Below are 22,472 nucleotides of genomic sequence, written 5' to 3'. Positions count from 1 at the left end.
TTTGTTTGTTTCTGTTTTTAGAGTTTTTGTTTTTGTTTTTGTTTTTCTGGTATAGGGCACGTGTACTCACCAGAGAGACAGAAAGCCAGAAATCACCCCCCAGGGAGAGATGGCCACACTACAATCCCCTCTCCTCTATTCTCCTGCCAGGGATCTTGAGCATGCACATATAGGCACCCAGCATGAGTTTTAAGCTGCCAGGTGTGAGACCCAAACTGTGGTGGACCATGTGGGAATCCAGCGATGTAACCATTATGCCATCTGCTGGTCCTGACTTAGGAGGTTTAAAGACAGATATTTCTCCCTGAATAGTGATGATAATCTTATTGTGACTACACTGGTAATGAAGGGGGAAATCCTCAGCCTAAACACAACGGTTTGCTAACTGTTGCTTTGCTAACTGTTGCTCGAGACTCAAAAGGTCCGGTTGGCTCTTTTCCTTTCATGTTCTAAACATTGCAACTAATTAAATCATCATCACTTGTGTAACAGATAAAGTAAGCTTAGTTTGACTGATTCATTCATTCATTCATTCATTCATTCAGAAAAGAGAGTGAACGTGAGGACAGCCTCGCTGCAATAGCATCTCCTCTGTTTTCCTCTCACGATTTTGGGCACGCCCGCACCCACATCCACACCCAGCATGTTTATCAAGTTGCCAGATCCAGGACTCAAACCATGAGGTCAGCCATGTGGGAGCAAACTGACCCAACCACCACACCACATAGGCTCAAATTTACCTAGTTTTCTTTTTTTTGGAGAGGTTTTTGCTATAGGGCGCGTGCGCTCGCCAGAAAGACAGAGTGAGACAGAGAGACAGAAAGCGAGAAATCAACCCCCAGGGGGTATGGCCATGCCGCAATCCCTTCTCCTCCATTCTCCTCTAGGGATCTTGGACATGCACGCACACGTGCCCAGCATGAGTTTAAGCCCCCGGGTCCAGGACTCGAACCGTGGTCAACTACATGGGAGTCCAGCAACAGCCCTTACGTTAACTGCTGGTCCCAAATTTACCTAGTTTTAAAGAAAGTAAAAAGTTACTGGAATTAGCCTAACACTTAAAAGTGCTTTTATGAGGCCAGCAGATAATGAGGTCATTAAGGCACTGGACTCCTTCATAGCAGACTGGTTTGAATCCCAGACCGGTGGCTTGCTTTCTCACTTTCCTTCTCTCTTTCTCTCTCTGTCTCTCTCTCTCTCTGGTGTGCACACATGCCCTACAGCAAATTTTAAAATAATAAGAAATAAAATGAAATAAATGATTATTTCTAAAAAGCAGTGGAGGCTTTTTTTTTTTTTTTTTTTTATTTTGGGGAGAGATTTTCACTATAGGGCGCATGCGCTCGCCTGACAGACACAGAGAGACATAGAGACAGAAAGCGAGAAATCACCCCCCAGGGGGGGATGGTCACGCCACAATCCCTTCTCCTCCATTCTCCTCTCGGGATCTTGGGCACACACGCACATGCACCTGGCGTGCGTTTTAAGCCACCGGGTCCGGGATGCAAACCACGGTCGACTACGTGGGAGTCCAGAGACATAGCCATTACGCTAGCTGCTGGTTCCTGAGGCTTTTACACTTTATTTAAAGGCACTCTGAACCCTCAGTTCATCTGCTGCCCAAGCAGTGACATAAGGTGCAAAGTAACTGATTTAAAACACTGTTCTGTGCTAGACAGTTGAGCACACCATCAGGTATCCTCTGACTTAGACATCATATTAAGTACTTATTTCTTATATCACTTATGATATCGTAAGGTACATATTTAGATTGCTAATCAAATCTTTTTTTTGGAGGGGGAAAGGTTTTTGCTATAGGGAACATGCGCTCCCCAGAAAAAAAGAGACAGAGAGACAGAAAGTGAGAAGTCACCCCCCAGGGGGATATGATCACACCGCAATCCCTTCTCTTCCATTCTCCTCTCAGGATCTTGGGCATGCACGCACCTGCACCCAGCATGAGTTTTAAGTCACCAGGTTCAGGATTTGAACCACGGTTGACTACACAGAAGTTCAATGACATAACCATTACGCTACCTGCTGTTCCCAACGAATCTAAAGTTCTCAAGGGATACTGTAAGAGGGTCAGCTGGTGGTGTGATGGTTAAGGCAGCTGGATTCCACGTGGCAGATTCAAGTCCCGGACACAGTGGCTTGAAAAGCATGCTGGCGGCATGTACGCTAATGTCCAAAATCCCAAGAAGTGAATGGAGGAGAAGGGATTGTATTGTGGCAATGGCCAGTGCCCCCGGGGGGCGGGGTGCTCTTTCTCACTTTCCTTCTCTCTCCTTGTCTCTCTCCAGCAAGGGCATGTACCCTTATAGCAAATTTAAAAAAGAAAGAAAAGAAAGAAGGAAAAGGAAAAGGAAAAGGAAAAGGTAAAGGAAAAGGAAAGGAAAGGAAAGGAAAGGAAAGGAAGAAAGAAAGAAAGAGAAAGAAAGAACGAATGAACGAAAGAAAGAATGAAAGAAAGAAAGAAAAGAGAGAGAGAGGGATACTATAAGGAGAGAAAATGAAAGGGACATAATCCAAATTGACAAAAACTACTAAATTCAAACTCAGTAAATAAACTGATGGATGGCATTACATGGTATTTGGAGGATTCACCAGTTAAGAGATTCAGTGTAACTTATAACTCCTCACTGGAGCCCTCTGGTGGCTACTTAATCTCTACCTCAACTGATCTCATAAAATTCTAGAAAAATAAGACAGAACCAAAAACTAAAATAAAAGCAAGGCAACTGCAATTTCAGAGTTTTGAGTTACGTTCTGAAAAGCTAAACTGAACGTTCTGCTGATACTAATATAACTGAAAATATTTTTCTAACTATTTTAGCAAAGGAAATGTAGAGTCTAGTCCTATGTGACTTGGGAGCCTAAGAAATGCCCATCAGAGGCACCAGCAGTTAGCGTAATGGCTATGTCGCTGGACTCCCATGTAGTTGACTACGGTTCGCATACTGGACCTGGTGGCTTAAAACTCACCCCAGGTGCGTGTGCGTGCGTGCCCAAGATCCTGAGAGGAGAATGGAGGAGAAGGGGTTGCGGCGTGGCCACCCCCCCGGGAGATGATTTCTCGCTTTCTGTCTCTCTGTATGTCTGGCAAGCGCACGCATACTATGGCAAAAACCTCTCAAAAAAAAAAAGAAATGCCCATCAGAGGCCTATGCTAGGTGGCACAGTCAGCAGCATAACTGACTACAGTGCTGGAAGCCAAACAGCTGATCACAGTTCAGATCCCTGGCCTGGTCAACATGAAACACACAGTGCATGCATGTGTGTCCAACACCCTGACAAGTCAGAGGACTACGGGAGGGGATCCAAGTACGAGCAGAACCGGTCAAGCGTGCTTCTCTACTTTCTCTTGCATGTGTATGCACACACTATCATGCATGAAAGGAAAAACAACACCCACCACAGGCCCAGCCACAGTGGCATATGTAGCACCACCTCTTGGGAGGCTGCAGGCTGCATGGGAAGCACAGGTTCTGTTCCCATATCAGCCTGAGCACACTAGGTGTGGTTGGATCCACCTGTAATCTTAGTTAATTGAGACTGGGGTAGGAGGACAAGGACACAGTGAGGCACTATTAAAAAAAAGTAGCTATCTCGGGGCTGGCAGGTGGTGTGGTGGTTAAAGGAAATGAATTCACACATGGCCAACTGCAGTTTGAGTCCTGGACCTGGCGGCTTGCTTTCTCACTTTCCCTTTTTCTCTCTCTGTCTCTCTCTAGTCAAATTAAAAACTAATAGTAACAGGGGACCAGCAGGTGGCATGGTGGTTAAGGCGCTGGCCACTCCCACATGGCTGACCATGGTTCGAGTCCAGAATCTGGTCGCTTGCTTTCTCGCTTTCTCTCTCTCTCTCTCTCTGTCTGTCTTTGTATTTCTCTGATCAAAGTAAAAATAAATGAATGAATTAAATAATTCTTTTAAAAAAACTAATAATAACAAATGGAATTAAATGAATAATTTTTTAATGCCTATCTTTGTCACCTTTTCTCTTCTTCTCTGTCTCTATCCTCCCTCCCTCCCTCCTTCCTCCTGAGCCCCACTGCCTCCCCCACCCTCTCTCAAAGAGAATGGAGGAATTTCCATCACATTTTATGCAGAGAACTTTTTCAAATTATATGAAAATTAATGCCTAGGACTTGGGGTACATTCTTATGCATGTAAATTATACTTAAGTAAAAAGTTTATCCTGGGCCAGCCAGGTGATTAAGGCAGCTGGGTCCCACATGGTCAAATGCAGTTTGAGTACTGGACCTGACAGCTTAGAAGATGTCTGTGAACTGGGGCCAGCAGGTGACGTGGTTGTTGAGGTACTGGACTCCCACGTGGCCGACCACGGTTCAAATCCCAGACCTGGCGGCTTACTTTCTCACTTTCTCCTCCTCTCACTCTCTCTCTCTGCCTCTTTGGTCAAATTAAAAAATAAATAATAATAACAAATAAAATTAAATAAAGAAATGATTTTTAAAAAAAAAAAGATGTCTGTGTATGTCCAAAATCCCAAGAGGAGAATGGAGAAGGGATTATGGCATGGCCATCCCCCAGGGAAAGTGACTTGTCACTCCCCCCCCTTCTCTCTCCCTCTCTCTCTCTACATATGTCCCTAGCAAGTGTACATGCTAAAAAAAACTAAAAAAAAAAAAAAAGTTTACCCCAAAAAATGAATCCCCTAGCCCCTGATTCATTTAGTCTGGAACAGAACTTGGCCACTCTAAAGTATATCCCTAATTAAGAAACACTGGGAAGGCTGAACGGTGGTTAAGGACGCTGGATTCCCGCATGGTTCACCGTGGTTCCATGGGCCCAGCTTCCACAGCACAATCAGCAGCACACTGAACTGCAGTGTTGGAAGCCACAGGGCTGACTGTGTGGGCTTGGATGCTGAGCCTGGTTGGTCTGAAATATGCAAGGGGTGCTTAGGTCTACCCAAGATCCTAATGACCTGGAGGGCTAGGAAAAAGGGATCGTGATGTGATAAGACTCTATCAAGGGTATGTCTGCCTGTCTGCCTGTCTCTCCCTCATATGGGCCTATTCTCTATGAATAAAAATTAGAAACTTTAAAGAATAGTGAATTCTACTGCAATACTTTTTTTTTAAGTAGAGATTTTTTTAAAGAATCATTTATTGAGACCAGCAGTTGGCATAATGGCTGTGTCGCTGGACTCCCATGTAGTCAACTGTGGTTCAAGTCCCGGACCCAGTGGCTTAAAACACACACTGGGTGCATGTGCGTGCATGCCCAAAATCCTGAGAGAACAGAGAAGAAGAGACTGCTGTGTGGCCATCCACCCTGAAGGGTGATTTCTTGCTTTCTGTCTCTCTGTCTCTTTCTGTCTTTCTGGTGAGCCCATGCGCACTATAGCAAAAACCTCACCAAAAAAAAAAAAATTATTTATTATGGGATCAGCAGATGGAGTAATGGTTACGATGCTGGAATCCCACGCAGTCGAGTACTGGACCCAGTGGCTTAAAACACACACTGGGTGCATGTGCGTGCATGCCCAAAATCCTGAGAGAACAGAGAAGAAGGGACTGCTGTGTGGCCATCCACCCTGAAGGGTGATTTCTTGCTTTCTGTCTCTGTCTCTCTCTTTCCAGCAAGCACATGTGCCCTATGGCAAAAACCTCTCTGTCTCAACAAAAACATGTATTACTATTATTTTCTTTTTAATTTGCTATAGGACACGTGTATTCACCAGAGAGCAGAGAGAAACAGAGAGAAAGAGAGAAAGCAAAGGGACTCGAACTGTAGTCGACCATGTCCAGCACTTTAACCACCACACCACCTGCTGGTCCCTACATCTTAAGCACCCCTTTTTCCTTATAGTTCAGATATAAAATGACTCACCTAAGGTCACATTCAGCTTCTAGGACCAAAATTCATCCCTAACTCCAATGATCCTTCTATCTCAAGCCAGTTTTAAATTAAAATCAGAACAAATACTGCATCTAGAGCAAACATTTCTTACAAAATGAACTAGAGACCTGCTATCAATTATAGAGTACATGATTTGAATTATCTAGGACTGCAATTGATAAAACCAGAACCTTAGTTCCAAGACAAATCTTTTTTTTTTTTTCTTTTTAAGAATTATCTGTTCGGGAACCAGCAGTTAGCGTAATGGCTATGTCGCTGGACTCCCACATAGTCGACTGCGGTTCGCGTCTCGGACCCAGTGGCTTAAATCTCACGCCGGGCGTGTGTGCGTGCGTGCCCAAGATCCCGAGAGGAGAATGGAGGAGAAGGGATTGCGGCGTGACCATCCCCCCTGGGGGGTGATTTCTCGCTTTCTGTCTCTATGTCTCTCTCTGTCTGTCTGGCCAACGCACGCGCCCTATAGCGAAAACCTCTCCAAAAAAAAAAGACAAAGGTGATTTTCTTACCTATGTAAAAATTGTATATTTGTGCACCTCTCTCCAATAAAAATCACAAATGAATAAAAAAAATTATCTGTTCAACTTTATTTATCACTATTAGTTTTGAAATTTGACCAGAGAGAGAGAGAGAAAGTGAGAAAGCAAGCTTCCAGATTCAGGACCTGAACATGGTCAGCCATGTGGGAGTCCAGCACCTCAACCACCATGCCACTTGCTGGCCCCAGTTCGAAGACAAATCATAAAAGGTCAATGCTCTTGCTACACAGCCATTTTGCTCAAGAGGCTCTGTGCTTCGTTAATGCTAACAATAATCGATCGAGGGGATGAGGCTGTACAAGAAGTCTGAGCTTCTGGAGGAAGGCTCTTACTTGAACACAAAAGCTTAATGTGGTAAAAATTAGACATTTAAGTTTTGTTTTGTTTTCTGTTTTTCTTTTTTTTTTTTTAAGAGGTTTTAGCCTTAGGGTGTTACGCCTGCTACAGAAAGAGACAGTGAGAAGGAAAGTGAGAAAACATCTCCCAGAGGGGATGGCCACACCGCAAGCCCCTCTCCTCTGTTCTCCTCTCGGGATCTTGGGCATGCATGCACATGCACCCGGATATGACATCTGCTGGTCCCAACATTTAAGTTTTAAACCAATATACTTAACCATTTAAAAAAATAAAAAGGCAAAACAAAGTAAAAAAAATATATAAACCAAATTCCCTGTGGGGTTAAAAAATTTTTAAAAAACTATTTTTCCAAGTCTAAAATTCTCTGGCACAACACTTTCTTTCTTTGAAATAACTCTTAAGATGTTTAGTGCCAGCAGGTGATGTGGAGGTTAAAGAAGCTTGCTCTCACATGGCTGACTGCACAATTCGAGTCCCATTTTCTGTGGCTTAGGAGACACACCAACAGGTGAGCATGCCCAGACTCCTGAGAGAAGAATGAATGAAGGAGAAGGAATTGTGGCATGGGTATCCCCCTAGAGGGTGATTCTCACTTTCCGTCTCTATCATTCTGTCTCTGGTGAGCACACATACCCTATAGCAAACTTTAAAAAAAAAGTGCTATTGTGTTTCAGTTGAGGAAACTTTTGAAAAGGAAGGTAACGTTCATTATGAAAGTTCAATTCACTATCTGGCAAGGGAATTTTCTTCTCTTTCAGTCGTCAGTCTTCTTCCTCTCTTCTTTACTTTTACTTTTTTTTTTTTTTTTTTTTTTTTTTTTTTTAAAGGGAGAGTTTTTTTTTTTAGGGGGGAGAGATGTTTTGCTCTAGGGTGCATGCATGCTAGAGAGAAAGAAAGTAAGAAATCACCTCCTGGGAGGCAGGCCACACCATAATCCCTTCTCCATTCTCCTCTAAGGAACGTTGGGCAGGTGCACACAGGCACTCAGCATGAGTTTCAAGCCTCTGGGTCCAGGACTTGACTCCCCTTCGAACCACCCTATCCTCACTCCCCAAATCTCTACCCCCCCACACACACAGATCCTCACTTTCTAGGCTATAACTTTATAAGCTGTGAACCTTAGCACTGCAAATTGTCAGCTCCTAACCTGAAAAATATCAACTTTGGAAATAGTGCAACTAAATATGGTGTGGTAGCTGTATCTGACTACGGTTAAGGTCCAAAAGAAAAAAGGAAAAAGAATAAGAAAAAACTCCCCTCCCTCATACTCCTGGCACCAAACACAAAACTAGCTCTCAGAGCCAGCAAGTGATGTGGTGGTTAAAGGTGCTGGACTTCCACATGGCTGACCGCGGTTCAAGTCCCGGACCTGGCAGCTTGCTTTCTTGCTCGCTGGCTCTGTGGGTGTGCGTGTGTGTCCTGCTCTCGTCAAATTTAAAAATAACAATAATGGGGACCAGCAGTTGGAGTAATGGCTGTCACTGGACTCCCATGTAGTTGACCACAGTTCGAGTCCCGGACCCAGTGGCTTAAATGCTCTATTTCTAGTAACTTTTCTTTGTTTTTATTCTACTTGTTTAATATCGGTTTCACCCTTAGAATATAAGGGGGGCCAGCCCTGCAGCACAGCAAGTAAGCTCTGTGCACGGGAAGCTAGATCCCACATGGCCAACCACATTTCAAATCCCAGTCCGAGTGGTCTGAAAATCAGGCTGGCAATATGCGTGCAAGCCCAAAATCTTGAGGAGATAAAGGGAAAGAAGAAAAAATGAGTGCGACATGACCACATGCCATTATAAGGTTCAAGTGTGCTTTCACACTTTTTCTCTGGTGACCACACATATCCAATTTTTAAAAATGAAATAAAAGAGGTAGGGCTAGCAGGTGGCATGGTGGTTAAGGCACTGGACTCTCACACTGCCAAACACAGTTCAAGTCCCAGACCTGGCAGCTTGAAAATCACACTGGGAGCATGTGCGTGCATGCCCAAAATCCCAAGGGAAGAAAGGAAAAGGGTCCGTGTGTGGCCATCCTACCTAGGGGTGATTTCTCACTTTTCTTCTTTCTATCTCTCTCCAGTGAGATAAGCACCCTATGGCAAAAATCTCTCTGAAGATGTAAACAAAGACTTGAAATAAGGTGAGAAAAAGCATCCATATTAATTAATATCAGACTGAGAGCAATCCAGATATATGTATAAGTGCTCCAAGGCCCAGGGCCAGAGGGTGGCATGGTGGTTAAAGGTGCTAGACTCCCACATGGCCAACCATGGTTCAAGTCCCGGACCTGGCAGCTTGCTTTCTCACTTTCTCTCTCTTACTCACTCACTCTGTCCTTCTCTGGTCAAATTAAAATAAGTAAGTAAATAAAATTAAATTTAAAAAATATTTTTTTTTGATTAGTATGTTTTTCAAGTCATAGGGGCTGAGTATTTTTTTTAATGATTTATTTTATTTTTTATTTACTCATTCATTTATTTTTTAACTTGACCAGAGAGAGACAGAGGGTGAGAGTGAGAGAGAGAGAAAGCGAAAAAAAAAGCCACCAGATTCAAGACTTGAACCCTGGTCAGCCATATGGGAATGTCCAGCGCCCTAACCACCACGCCACCTGCTGGTCCCTAAAAAATAATTCTTAAAAAGAAAAAATGACTCAAAGCCAGTAAATGTTAAGATGCTGTGGCAAAAAGGCCAGTATTTAAGCTATAAAGCTAGTAAAAGGCAGATTAGTATCAGAGGTAGTCATGGTTAAGAAACTGTTGAGGGGCAATAGGGTGGCATGGTGGAAAAGGCACTGGACACTCCCACATGGTCGACCACAGTTCAAGTCTTAGACCTAGTGGCTTGCTTTCTCTCTTTCCCTCTCTGGTCTCTCTCTGGTCAAATTAAAATAAATGAATAAATAAATAAAATTAAGTTAAAATATAATTCTTTAAAAATAAAATTGGAGGCCAGCAGGTGATGCAGTGGTTTAAGGTGCTGGACTCCCACATAGCCGACCACTAGGTCCTGGACCTGGTGGCTTGCTTTCTCACTTTCCCTCTCTCTGTCTCTTTCTGATCAAATTGGAAAATAATAACAACAAAGTTAAAAATAATTCTTTAAAAATAAAAACCATCTATAGTTGTTAAAAAAAAAATTATATTGGGACCGGCAGGTGGCATGGTGGTTAAGGGCTCTGGACACCCACATGGGCGACCGCAGTTGGAGTCTCAGACCTGGTGGCTTGCTTTCTCATGTTCTCACTCTCTGTCTCTCTCTCTCTCACTTTCTCACATTCTCTTTCTCTTTCACTCTGGTCAAATTAAAATAAGTAAATAAATAAAGTTAAATAATTATTTTTTAAAAAACTGTAAAGGGACCAGCAGTTACTGTAATGGTTATGTCGCTGGACTCCCACGTAGTCGACCACGGTTCATGTCCTGGACCCAGTGGCTTACAACTCACGCCAGGCATGTGTGCGTGCGTGCCCAAGATCCTGAGAGGAGAATGGAGGAGAAGGGACTGCGGCATGGCCATCCCCCCGGGGGATAATTTCTCACTTTCTGTCTCTCTGTCTCTGTCTGTCTGTCTGTCTGGCGAGCGCATGCGCCCTATAGCAAAAACCTCTCCAAAAAAAACAAACTGTAAAAAAAATTATATTGAAGGGACCAATACATGGCGTAATAGTTATATTGCTGGACTCCTACGTAGTCAACCATGGTTTGAGTCCCAGACCCAGAGGCTTAAAACTCATGCTACAGGAACCAGCAGTTAGCATAATGGCTATCTCACTGGACTCCCACATAGTCGACCACGGTTCATGTCCTGGACCCGGTGGCTTAAAACTCACACCAGGCGCATGTGCGTTGCGTGCCCAAGATCCTGAGAGGAGAATGGAGGAGAAGGGATTGTGGCATGACCATCCCCCCTCGGGGGTGATTTCTCGCTTTCTGTCTCTATGTCTCTCTCTGTCTGTCTGGCAAGCCATACCCTATAGTGAAAATTACTCCAAAAAAAAAAAAAAAAAAAAACTCATGCTACATACACGTGCATGCATACCTAAAATCCTGAGAGGAGAATGGAAGAGAAGGGATTGAGGCACAGCCATCCCCCCTAGGGCATCATTTCTTGCTTTCTGTCTCTCTCTGTCTCTCTGGCAAGGGCATGTACCCTATAGCAAAAATCTCTCCTTAAAAAATTGTATTGAGAATGCAAAAGGCCCTTTGCTACCATAAGGTACACAGTGGTTCACCTGAATGAGATTATACCACAGCAAAGACAACAAGGCAGATATACAAGTAACTGTCATACAAGGCAGAATAACCAGAAATACAACACGTACAAAATAAAATGTGAGTCACTGGAAAAAGCTAAAATCATGATAAAAGAAGGAAAGATTTCAGAAGAGGTGGCACTTGAGAAGGGACTATGGAAGGGAAGGTACAGAAACTTGCTCAGAAACAGCCAGGCATTCAACAAGGCTGAAGGGAGATATGTAGAGAGAGAGAGGGAGAGAGAAGGGGGGGGAGTGACAAGTCACTTTCCCTGGGGGATGGCCATGCCATACCATAATCCCTTCTCCATTCTCCTCTTGGGAGTTTGGTATGTTCAGTTGAGTCTAGACACTCAAGTGGGCTGTATGACAGAGCCATGAGTTATCTAATTATTCAAGTAATAGATGCCACTGAAGGCCACGTCTGCAGAAAAGAGAAAATGAAATAAAATAACCAAGAGAGTTACTTGGTCAGATATCTGATAATGGTGGAATGAGGCTTTTGCAGTAGTCCAAATAAGAAACGAAGAACGAAGCTAAAGGATAGCTATAAAGATAGAACAAATACAAAACAGTAAAGAAGCACTGAAGAAAGGAGGTAAACTGACAGAATTTAACAAATGGATGGATGTTGTAGTTGGCCATGTTGGGTCAGAGGTACAGGTAAAGCAATCTAGATGATTATCTGTCCCAAAACACAAACCTATAATCCACAAAAATTACTAAAAGAAATGTTGCTTAGTAAATAGACTCTGGCTCTTGATTAGCTAAATTGCTAATTGTCAAAAAACACAGCTTAATTTAATGCTAACATGACACTGATAAGAAAATGAGCAATCTCTGAGCCCTTCCTTTCGCAAAAGAAAAAGGAAGAAAGGCCTCTGACTGACAAGAACGTCATGAACATCAGTAAGGTAAACACACAGTTGACACGTATATTCCTTCAGCAATATCGGTTAGGTATCTCCTTTGAGCCAAACTACTTTAAGTAACAGGGATACAGCACAGAATAGAACAAAGTAGCTATCTTCATGGAACTTTTATTCTAAGGATGAAACACATGTTAAATGAGTAGAATAAATATAAACATTAAGTAGAGATAGGTTATTTTCTGATAGGATAATCAATGGGGCTAGCCCTCCAGCACAGCATTTAAGCCCTGTGCATCAAGAGGTGGATCCCATGTGTCCAAACATAGTTCAAATCCCAGCCCTGGCAGCCTAAAAAACAAACTACACACATATGCACCTGTGCCCAAAATCCTGACGAGATGAAAGGACCTCCTAACAGTGGTGGTATACAGGGCGGAGTGAGGCTTTTGCAATAGTTCAAGTTCAAGTCCAAGTCTATTTGTGCAGGGAGACTAACCAGCATGAGGCCACATGACAAAGGCCAATAATCCCATGAGGCAATTATAGAAAAACACTAATTATGATTTGAATAATTTCCACAAAGGAAAAGGAGAACTGATCATTAAACTAATGTTACCCAGTGGGTCAGTTCTACGCTATGGGCAGGGACAAATTCCAGAGACTTGAGCATGCAGAGGAGCGGCTAAGATCATTTTTCTGCCTAAAAAGTTCCAAGCAACATTTATTTGTCAGTTTCAAACTAACATTTACTAGTCAGTCTATTCTAAGTTACCTTATTTCAAACAAACAAATGGTGCTTTTTTTTTAAGGTCTTTATTTTGCCGTATGGCATGTGCACTCAACAGAGAGAGAGAGAGACAGAGAGATACAGAGAGAGAGAAAGTGAGAAATCACGCCCCAGGGGAATGGTCACACTATAATCCCTTCTCCTCTTGGGATTTTGGGCACACACACACACACCCAGCATGAATTTCAAACCACCAGGTCTGGAACTACAACCGTGGTCAGCCATGGTGGAGTCCAACACTTTAACCATTATGCCAACTGCTGGCCCCAAGATGGTGCCATTTTTATAAAAAGAAAGTAAAATTCTTGTAAAAATATAAAATTTAGATAAGACTAATAGCCCTAATAAGACTCACTTTTTCTTTATTCATAAAGTAATTCTAATACTTCGGTTCAAAAGGCAGTCATCTAAGTATCATTTTTGACCTACTACTGTGAAACACAGTTCTGCCAGAAACAAATGAATTTGAAGACTGCTCTACAAATGAGTTTCTACAAATAAAATTTAGTTTATGGTGTTTAAACTAGGCCAAGAAACCAGATTTTACAGAAGACAGGCCTCTAAAGTAGGCTCCATATGTCCCAGGTTTCTAAAACCCTCACTATTTACTTATGGACACTGCGGCCTTTCATGCCTTTCACGTATCTACCCATACAGGCCACAGCAGACTTGCCGGGGAGTGGCAGGGGTGTCTTCAAAAAATTCACAGAAAATGGCATATTATGAAATTATACATAATTTAGAATGTTTCTGCACCAAAATAAACTCGCTTTAATTTCCACAAGCTTTTTGAAGTCCCCCAGCAATTCCAATCCCTATTTGACATTTTATATATATTTAACACTTGCCTTCCCTGTTAAAAATATAATCCTCATGAGAGTAGTGACTATGTTTTTACAAATACATTCCTAGTACCTATAACACACAGGAGGCTGATCAATATATCTATAGTTAATATTCTTCCTACAGATTCAAGCAAGTGTAATATACCCTGCTTGAACCTGCCACTTTTTACAGAGTGACTTTTAATTCTGTTACAAGGCTCCTCCTGAATACGTCTTTGAAAAGGGTGGAAGAGGTTCAGTGATTCCAGAGAGGCTTTCTTCAATACAGCTCAGGGTCTAGCCTGAACCTGCAGAAGACACGTACGAGAACACCAGAGCCACTTCCGCACACATGAGACACAAACAGATGGATGCTCACCTCAGTAATGGCATATACGTGATACGAAACATGCCAAGAAGGGATGCCACAGACTTAATTAGTGCTCACAGGGAGCTTTGTGACACAAGATGAAAGGTACCACGGACACAGAAAACATTACACAGGTGTGGCAATACAATACCTCAAAGACAAGAATCAGTTTGTGACCCTGATGTAATGAGGATTCCAGGGACCACTGACAATCTCCACTTACAAAGCAAAGCATGGAACAGACCCAAAGTATCAAATGCCCTGTAACAGAGAGAAACTGACATGATAAGTCCTGAGCTGTCCTCCCGGCTGTCCCGTCTACATTAGTACTACAGTGCAGTCAGGCACTTCTTTCACAGCAACAGACTTTTGCACATTGTCTACTTTTTGTCATTCATAGCACTTACCTCCTGCCCTGTAGCTGCTTCCATATCAAGAAACAGATCAAGAAGGGATCGGACCAGTCGAGCTGCTTTAGCCTTGCTGATGGAATTCAAGAAGGGTCGTACATACTTCAGGAGTCCTCCAAGTTCTGCGTGCGAGGCCATTCACAAGGAAAAGCATGTATCAGTATTAGGGATAAAATCCTCTTTAAAACAACTGACCCGATATCATAAAAATCAGTACTTACATCACTGGAGTCAGTTTAAATAAAATCCACTAGGTGTTTAAAGCATTCCCAGCAGGTAACAGAGTAGCAAAAGTAAGTTAACACCATGTGCCAAATTTGTATTTTATTCTCCACTTAGTCACTGGATTAATAGGAAGGCTCGGGTAAAGCTCATTTCTCTGCCTCATTTTTCCATCTCAATAAAAAATAAGCAGCAAAGTATACATACTCTAAAAAGCAGTTTTCTAAAAATTGAAATACACTATGCCCTGCTCACCTTAGACAAAAATCACTTCCTTTCAACCAACAGATACAATCAGAACGAGTAAGATTTTTTATTTTCTGTGTTTCATTCTCCTGAAATATAAGTTTTCAATTCCAGTTCCCTTTTGCTCTCTCCCTACAATACCCCCCTAGTTTAGCCTCTCGGCAATATCACTTCCCTGGCACTCTTCCAAATAAACTTTTCACAGACAACTTAGGCTGTTTTGCCCTGATAATTCCTTTTTTTTTTTTTTTAAGGGCAGTTTTTTTTTTTTAAAGAAATTTTTTTTTCATTTTATTCATTATTTTAATTTGACCAGAGAGAGACACACAGAAAGAGAGAGAGAGGAAGCGAGTAAGCAAGCCGCCAGGTCCAGAACTTGAACTGTGGTCAGCCATGTAGCAGTGTCCAGCACCTTAACCACCATGCCACCTGATGGTCCCCTTGCCCTGATAATTCTTAACCTTTTAAACATTCTCATTAATCTCCAAGATCAGGTCAGCCAGTGGTATGGTGGTTAAAGTGGCTGGACCCCACATGGGTCCTGAAGCTAGTGGCTTGAAAAACATACCAGGTATGTGTACATGCATACCCAAAATCCCAAGAGGAAAATGGAAGAGAAGTGACTGCAATATGGCTGTCCCCCTTTGGGGTGATTTCACACCTCCTCCCATCCCACATCTCTCTCTGGCATGTGTACATTCCCTATAGCAAAGCTTTAAAAACAAACAAACAAGGAACCAGCAGCTAGTGTAATGGCTATGTCGCTGACCCCCACATACTCGACCGTGGTTTGTGTCCTGGACCCGGTGGCTTAAAACTCACGCCGGGCACGTATACATACATGCCCAAGATACCGAGAGGAGAATAGAGGAGAAGGGATTGCGGCGTGACCATCCCCCCTGGGAGGTGATTTCTCGCTTTCTGTCTCTGTCTGGCAAGCACACGCATCCTATAGCAAAAAACAAACAAACAAACAAAACCCTGCAAAACCTAAGCCTTAAACCATGATTAAAAAAGATATCCAGCATAAGGCAATCCCCTTCCCACCACTGTACCCTTGTAGAAGAAGACAATACAGAAATCTATTTAAAAATCATACGATCAAACTAGAGATGGGCTTGTCAAACAGTAAAAAAAAAAGGAGAATGTTTCAACTAAACAACTAAGAAAATATTTTTGAAATATAGGTTAAAATTACTTTAGTGTCACTGCCTCTTTAATATCCTCCAATTGTGAATTCGCCCTCTTGAGAACTCTAATTCAGGGCAAGCAAACCTCACCCTCCTGAGAATGCTAATTCAGAGTCCTGGAATCCTTATCTGTCTGACTAGTCAGAGGATGTATGGAACTGTGCTAGGTACTAAGGGAACTTCTCACAGAGTGGAAAAGTTCATCTTTCCCTTTTCTCCCCAGAATAAGCATTCAGTTCCCAATGTCTAAAACCTTTTCCCACTCTAGCACCCCATTCACCCCTGCACTAGTAAGTCAAACTCATGTCATAAATCCATCAGAAACAACTTCCCATCTTCTCACCCAGTATAAACCTTAGATGTCCTTTTATGTCCAGCTAAAGTTCTACTGTCTTCCATGCCAATTCCGCTTTCAGAGTGGAATTCCTCCCCCTCAGATTTCTTTTACATTTATTTCAATTATATTATGTAATCATAGCTTTAAAAATGCCATCTGGTGGGCCAGCAGGTGGTATGGAGGTTAAGGCCGCTAGATCCCACATGGCTGACACTGTGGTTTCAGTCCCAGACCCAGCCGCTTGAAAATCACAACAGATATATGTGCATGTATGCCCAAAATCCTGAGAGAGAACAGAGAAGAAAGAATTGTGGCATGGCCATCCCCCCATGGGATGATTTCTCACTTTCCCTCTCTCCAGCAAGTCCAAGTACCCTATGGCAAATTCTAAAATTAAAAAAAAAGAAAAAAAATATCATCTAGTGGGAGCAGCAGGTGGCATAGTTAAGGTGCTGGATTCCCACATGGCCAACTGTGGTCTGAGTCCTGGACCTAGCAACTTAAAAACTACACCAGGCACATGTGAGTGTGTGCCCCAAATCTCAGTAGAATGGAAAAGAAAGGACTGTGGTGTGGTTATCCCCTACAGGGGATGATTTCTCCCTTTCTCTCTCTGTCTCTCTCTAGCAAGCATATATGCCCTATAGTAAACCTCCCTCCCCGCCAGCAAGTGCATGTGCCCTATGTCAAAAATCTATGAGAAAAATAAAAGTTGCCCAGTGACCCGGTGGCGATGTAGTGGTTAATGCAATTGGACCCAAAGGGAAAGGTCACAGGTTTTCTTCCTGAGACCTCCCTACACATGCAGGGCCTATGTGACCCAGGCTGGCTAAGGCTGGAGTGGATTGGAGTATGAGGACCCTGTTGGGGGTGCCTGTCTATCTCAACAAATAAATAAATAAAACAAGCTTAATAGACCAGCAGATGGTGTAATGTTTACATTTATGAACACCCTCGTGGCCTACTGCAGTTCGAGTTCAGACCTAACTTGAAACTCACAACGAACACACGTGCATGTGTGTCCAAGATCCTGAGAGGAGAATGGAGAAGGGACTGCAGCGTGGTCATCTCCCAAGGGCAAATTTCTCACCTTCTGTCTGTCTGTCCAGTGAGCACACACGCCCTATAGCAAAAATCTCTCTAAGGAAGTTAAAAAAAATAATAATAAAACTAGTGTAATGTCCCTTCTCCTGTGTCCTACTTGCACCTAAACAATTTTGAACAATTTCTAGTGACAGAAATGTTCAGAAAGTAGCCTATTCCAAAGTTGTCAAACTAAATTGCTGCTTTTGAAACACAAATCTATACCTCCCCCTACACTGCTTCAAGTATTTAAAGAAAACATCTAACTTTCCCTTAATCCAAGTTAACCACCTTAGCTATTCTTCAACTATTCTTCCAATGTGCTTGTTTCTAGGTTACCTGTCACTTACTCTCATCTACATGAACTCTAGTTTGAAAAAGTACCACTTGTAAGTATGTTGTGGTACCCAGAACTGAAAACAATGCTCCAGGTCCAGCCATAGAGCAGAAGGCTTAATTTCCTTGATCTGGCCAAGGCATATAACACAAGATAGTGTGTTCCACTTTTTTCAATGGCACTATTTGTTCAGACTGAGTCCATCAAGGTCTTTATTTCTACCTCCCTGTTTTGATAAATATCTGAAGTAAACAACTTTATACTTAACATAACTAAATGTAATCTTTCTGGCTTTAGCAGTAACTATGAATCTTAATTCTGTCCTCTTTTTATTAAGTCACCTTAATTCTGTCCTCTTTTTAATTGTTTTTGGAAAGGTTTTTGCTATAGAGTGCATGTGCTCACCAGAAAGAGAGAGACATAGAGACAGAAAGCGAGAAATCACCCCCCAGGGGAGGATGGCCATGCCACAATCCCTTCTCCTCCATTTTCCTCTCAGGATCTTGGGCGCGCACGCATACACGCCCAGCGTGAGTTTAAGCCACCGGGTCCTGGACGCGAATAGCAGTCGAGTACGTGCGAGTCCAGCGACATAGCCATTATGCAATCTTCTGGTCCCAATTCTGTCCTCTTATATTAAGTCATCCACAAAACCAAGTCCTCTGGGGGCCAGGAAGTGATATGTTGGTTAAAGCACTGGACTCCCAGACCTGGCAGCTCGCTTTCTCTTTCTCGCTTTCCCTTTCTGTCCCTTTCTGGTCAAATGAAAAAATAAATAACAACAACAACAAATAAATATAAATAAAAAAGGTCCTCTGAAATAGCTTTAACCACAATGCTAGATACTGACCCAAATAAAAAACAAGGACAGAGACCAGCATATGGCATAATTGTTACATCATTGTACTACCATGTAGTCAACCATGATTCACTTCCCAGACCTAGGAGCTTAAAACTCACGCCGAGTGTGTGTGTGTGTGTGTGCCTAAGATGCTGAGAGGAAAATGGAAGAAAAGGGAGTGCAGTGTGGCCATCCCCTCAGCGGGTGATTTCTTGCTTTCTATCTATCTCTCCAGCAAGCACATACACCCCATAAAAAAAATAAAAAAAAAATCTCAGGACCAGTAGTTGACATGATGGCTGTGTCACTAGACTCCCAGGTTGTCAACCAAGGTTCAATCCCAGACCCAGTGGCTGAAACTCACACCAGGCACGTGTGCATGCATGCCCAAGATCCCAAGAGAAGAATGAAGGAAAAAGGATTGTAGTGTGACCATCTGCCGTGGGGGGTGATTTCTCGCTTTCTGTCTGTCTCTGTCTTTCTGGCGATCACACGCACCCTATAGCAAAAACCTCTCCAAAAAAATTGTTTTTCAAAATAAAGGAAAAAACAAGGACAGATCCCCTATGATATGACACTAAGACTCACCTCCAGGTTGACAAATGATCCATTTATTAATACATATGGATACAGTTATTCAGCCCCCTGTAAATTCACAACCTTTATCTGTCGTATTAGTATAATGACAAATGTTCAAATACCCTGCTTACATCAGATATATAGTGTGTATCATTCCTTTAGTCCAAGAGTTGGAACGCTTTTTCTGTGAAGGGCCAGAAAGTAAGTATTTGTAGCTTTGCAGGTTATACTGTCTCAGTGGTAGATATTCCACTCACTGAAAGCAAGTCACAGACAATCTGAAAGTGAATGAGCATTGCCAGGTTCCAGTAAAACCTGACTTAACTAAAACAGATGACAGGTGGATCCCTGGAAATCCTCCAGTTTGATAAGGCTAAGCCAAAAGAGAAAAACAAGATGGGTTTGAAATAATCTATTCATAATATGCCCACTATTTTCAGTGATCACTATCTCTTTAATAAATAATTTGCCCCAAATTTTACTGCTGATTACTATTTGTAGGATCTAGTTCTCTTCATTTCCTCATTTTCCTTACACCTCTTCATCCTTTATGATTTTTTTTTTCAAAATAGTAAGTAGCTCCGGAATTATATCTGCTAGAATTATTAAAAGACAGCAACTGTCAAAGCCTAGGAACTTGAACTTATGTAAAAAGACTATCTGCTCTCCTTCCTCTCATCTACCTTGGCTTTAATTTTCTGGTGTTATCTCTATCTTTCTCAGTTTGAAAATCATACTCCTTCCTAGAAGAGGCAGAAGGAAAACATGAGCTAAGCAGTCTGCCTTTCTTTCTAGCACCTGCTAGCATGACAGTATTTTCTCTAAGCACTAAATGTTACTCTTCATACTCCAACAGAGAAACAAATGATCTCTTACTTGCCATTGGCCGAAACACTCGATTCATATTCTGTTCTAGCCCCACACCATTTTATATTTATATTCATTCTAAGTTATATTTTCTATTTCTTTCCATTTTCATATATTGAGTTATTCTTTTTAATTCCCATAAAGTCATACTAACTTCTTCCTTTACTCGCATTAGGATTACTTGCACATTATTTAACCACAATTTCCTTATTAGGACCTCACAGACCTCAACAGATTCCTTTTTAGAGTCTCAGGCTATGAAATCTCCAGATTCTTTTTTTCTTTAGAGAGAGATTTTTGCTGTAGGGTACATGTGCTTGCAGGAGAGATGGAGAGAGGCAGAGAGACAGAAAGCAAGAGATCATCTCCTGGGGAGATGGCCACGCCACAATCCCTTCTCCTCCAGCGATTTTGGGCACACACGTACATGCACCTGGCGTGCACTTCAAGTCCCTGGATCTGGGACTTAAACCACAGTCAGCCATGTGGAAGTCCTGCAACATAACCATTATGCCATCTGCTGGTCCCAAAATCTGCAGATTCTAAGCCTAAGCATCATGTCTGAAGATGCACAGCACTGCTTTCAATCACTATTACACATCAGACATTGTCCTACTCACTAATTTCCACGTGTCTTAAACTTTCTAAGTACTTAGCACAGTACTAAGGATGTATTACATGCATAATATAGAAAACTAAATAATAGGACATGTTTTCTGTTCTCACGAAGCTCAAAATCAAAAGAAACAAACACTATAAATACATCAATTATTAACAGCAAAGATAGATAAATGTACACAGGTCCCAAGACTTCCTTAGGGTTTTTGTTGTGTATAGCTATACTCATAAAATTTTCTTAAATAACATGGGAATGTTTTTAGAACTCTTATAATTCATCTATTAAATTCCAAAAGGTTTAGCAATATTCTTTTTGGTTTTTTGGGTTTTTTTAAGAATTATTTAGGGGGCAGCAGGCAGAGTGGTGGCTAAAGCGTTTGACACTCGCACATGACTGTGCACAGGTTGAGTCTCAGACCTGGTAGCTTGCTTTTTCACTTTCTCTCTCTCTCTCTCTCTCACACACACTCTGTCCCTCTCTGGTCAAATTAAAATAAAATAAATAAGGGGCCAGCAGGTGGTGTGGTGGTAAAGGCTGTGGACATTTCTACATGGCCAACCACGGTTCAAGTCCCAGATCTGGTGGCTTGCTTTCTCACTTTCCTTCTCTCTATGTGTCCATCTTTCTCTAGTCAAATTAAGATAAATTAATGAATAAATAAAATTAAATAATTCTTGGAACTAGCAGATGGCATAATGGCCACATCACTGGACTCCTATGTAGTCAACGGCAGTTCAAGTGCTGGACCTGGTGGCTTAAACTCACACTGGGTGCAAGTGCGTGCGTGCCCAAGATCCCAAGAGGAGAATGGAGCAGAGGGGACTGCAGTATGGCCATCTCCCTCGAGGGGTGATTTCTCGCTGTCTCTCTCTGTCTCTCTCTCTCTTTCTCTCTCTCTGTCTTTCTGGTGAGCACACATAAACTATAGCAAAAACCTCTCCAAAAAATTAAAAAATTAAGTAATTCTTAAAACAAAATAAATTAAAATAAAATAAAGTTAAATAAAAATAATTCTTAAAAAATTAAATAAGGAATCTCAAGCAAAACAATAATATCTTTGGATGAAAACTACTGACTGAAGTGTTGACTATATACTAAATGTTTTTGCCCCAAATATTTATTTTATTTATTCATTCAATTATTTTCATTTGATCTGAGAAAACAGATACACAAGGAGAAGAAAAGTCAGAAATCAAGCCACCAGGTCCAGGACTTGATCCATAGTCAGTCATGTGGGAGTGTCCACTGCCTTAACCACCACACCACCTGCTAGCCCCCTATAATGTGGTTCTCATAAATAACCCTCTTTTTATTTTTCAGTTTTATTCATTTGTTTATTTCTTCCATGAGAGAGATACAGATAGACAGACAGTGCTCACAATAGGGCCTTCGCACTGAAGTCCACCTCCAACCTCAGCCATCCTGGATCATGAACACATGTGGATATACCTGGCATGTACAGGGAAGCCTTGGGATGCAAACCTGCCATCTTTCTATGTGGGTCCAGCATCATAGAGCTTTGCTTTACTTACATGCTGTAGTCTGATCCAACAGCTTACTTTTAAGTTCTGAATTTGTGATCTGATTTTCTCTTACCTAGGCAATCACATTATTTAAGAGATACTGTAAAGTGGGCTGTAGTTCAGCAGATTGCCTAATGGCTGACCATGTTTCAAGTACTAGACTTGGCAGCTTGCTTTCTCACTTTCCTTCTCTCTTGCTATCTCTCTCAAAACAATAAAATATAAAAAAAAAAAGACGATAAATAAAATTAAATAAAAAATAATTCTAAAAAAAGAAATATTTTATTTATTTAATTCCTTTTTTTTTTTTTTTTTTTTTTTTTTTT

General features: G+C 41.9%; 1 protein-coding gene across 1 annotated transcript in view; it reads right to left on the bottom strand.

The window, feature by feature from the left end:
- Positions 1–22,472, bottom strand: part of PSMD11 (proteasome 26S subunit, non-ATPase 11) — a gene marked incomplete at its 5' end in the record, with an annotated part of 54,343 nt that overhangs the window by 27,219 nt on the left and 4,652 nt on the right. Inside the window, 1 exon segment of the mRNA XM_014590110.2 lies at positions 14,300–14,424. Within this exon segment, the coding sequence (XP_014445596.1) occupies positions 14,300–14,424 (125 nt within the window).

Source organism: Tupaia chinensis, unplaced genomic scaffold (assembly GCF_000334495.1).
Source record: "Tupaia chinensis unplaced genomic scaffold, TupChi_1.0 Scaffold000407_1, whole genome shotgun sequence".
Taxonomy (NCBI): domain Eukaryota; kingdom Metazoa; phylum Chordata; class Mammalia; order Scandentia; family Tupaiidae; genus Tupaia; species Tupaia belangeri.
This window is presented reverse-complemented; position numbering and strand designations above follow the sequence as displayed.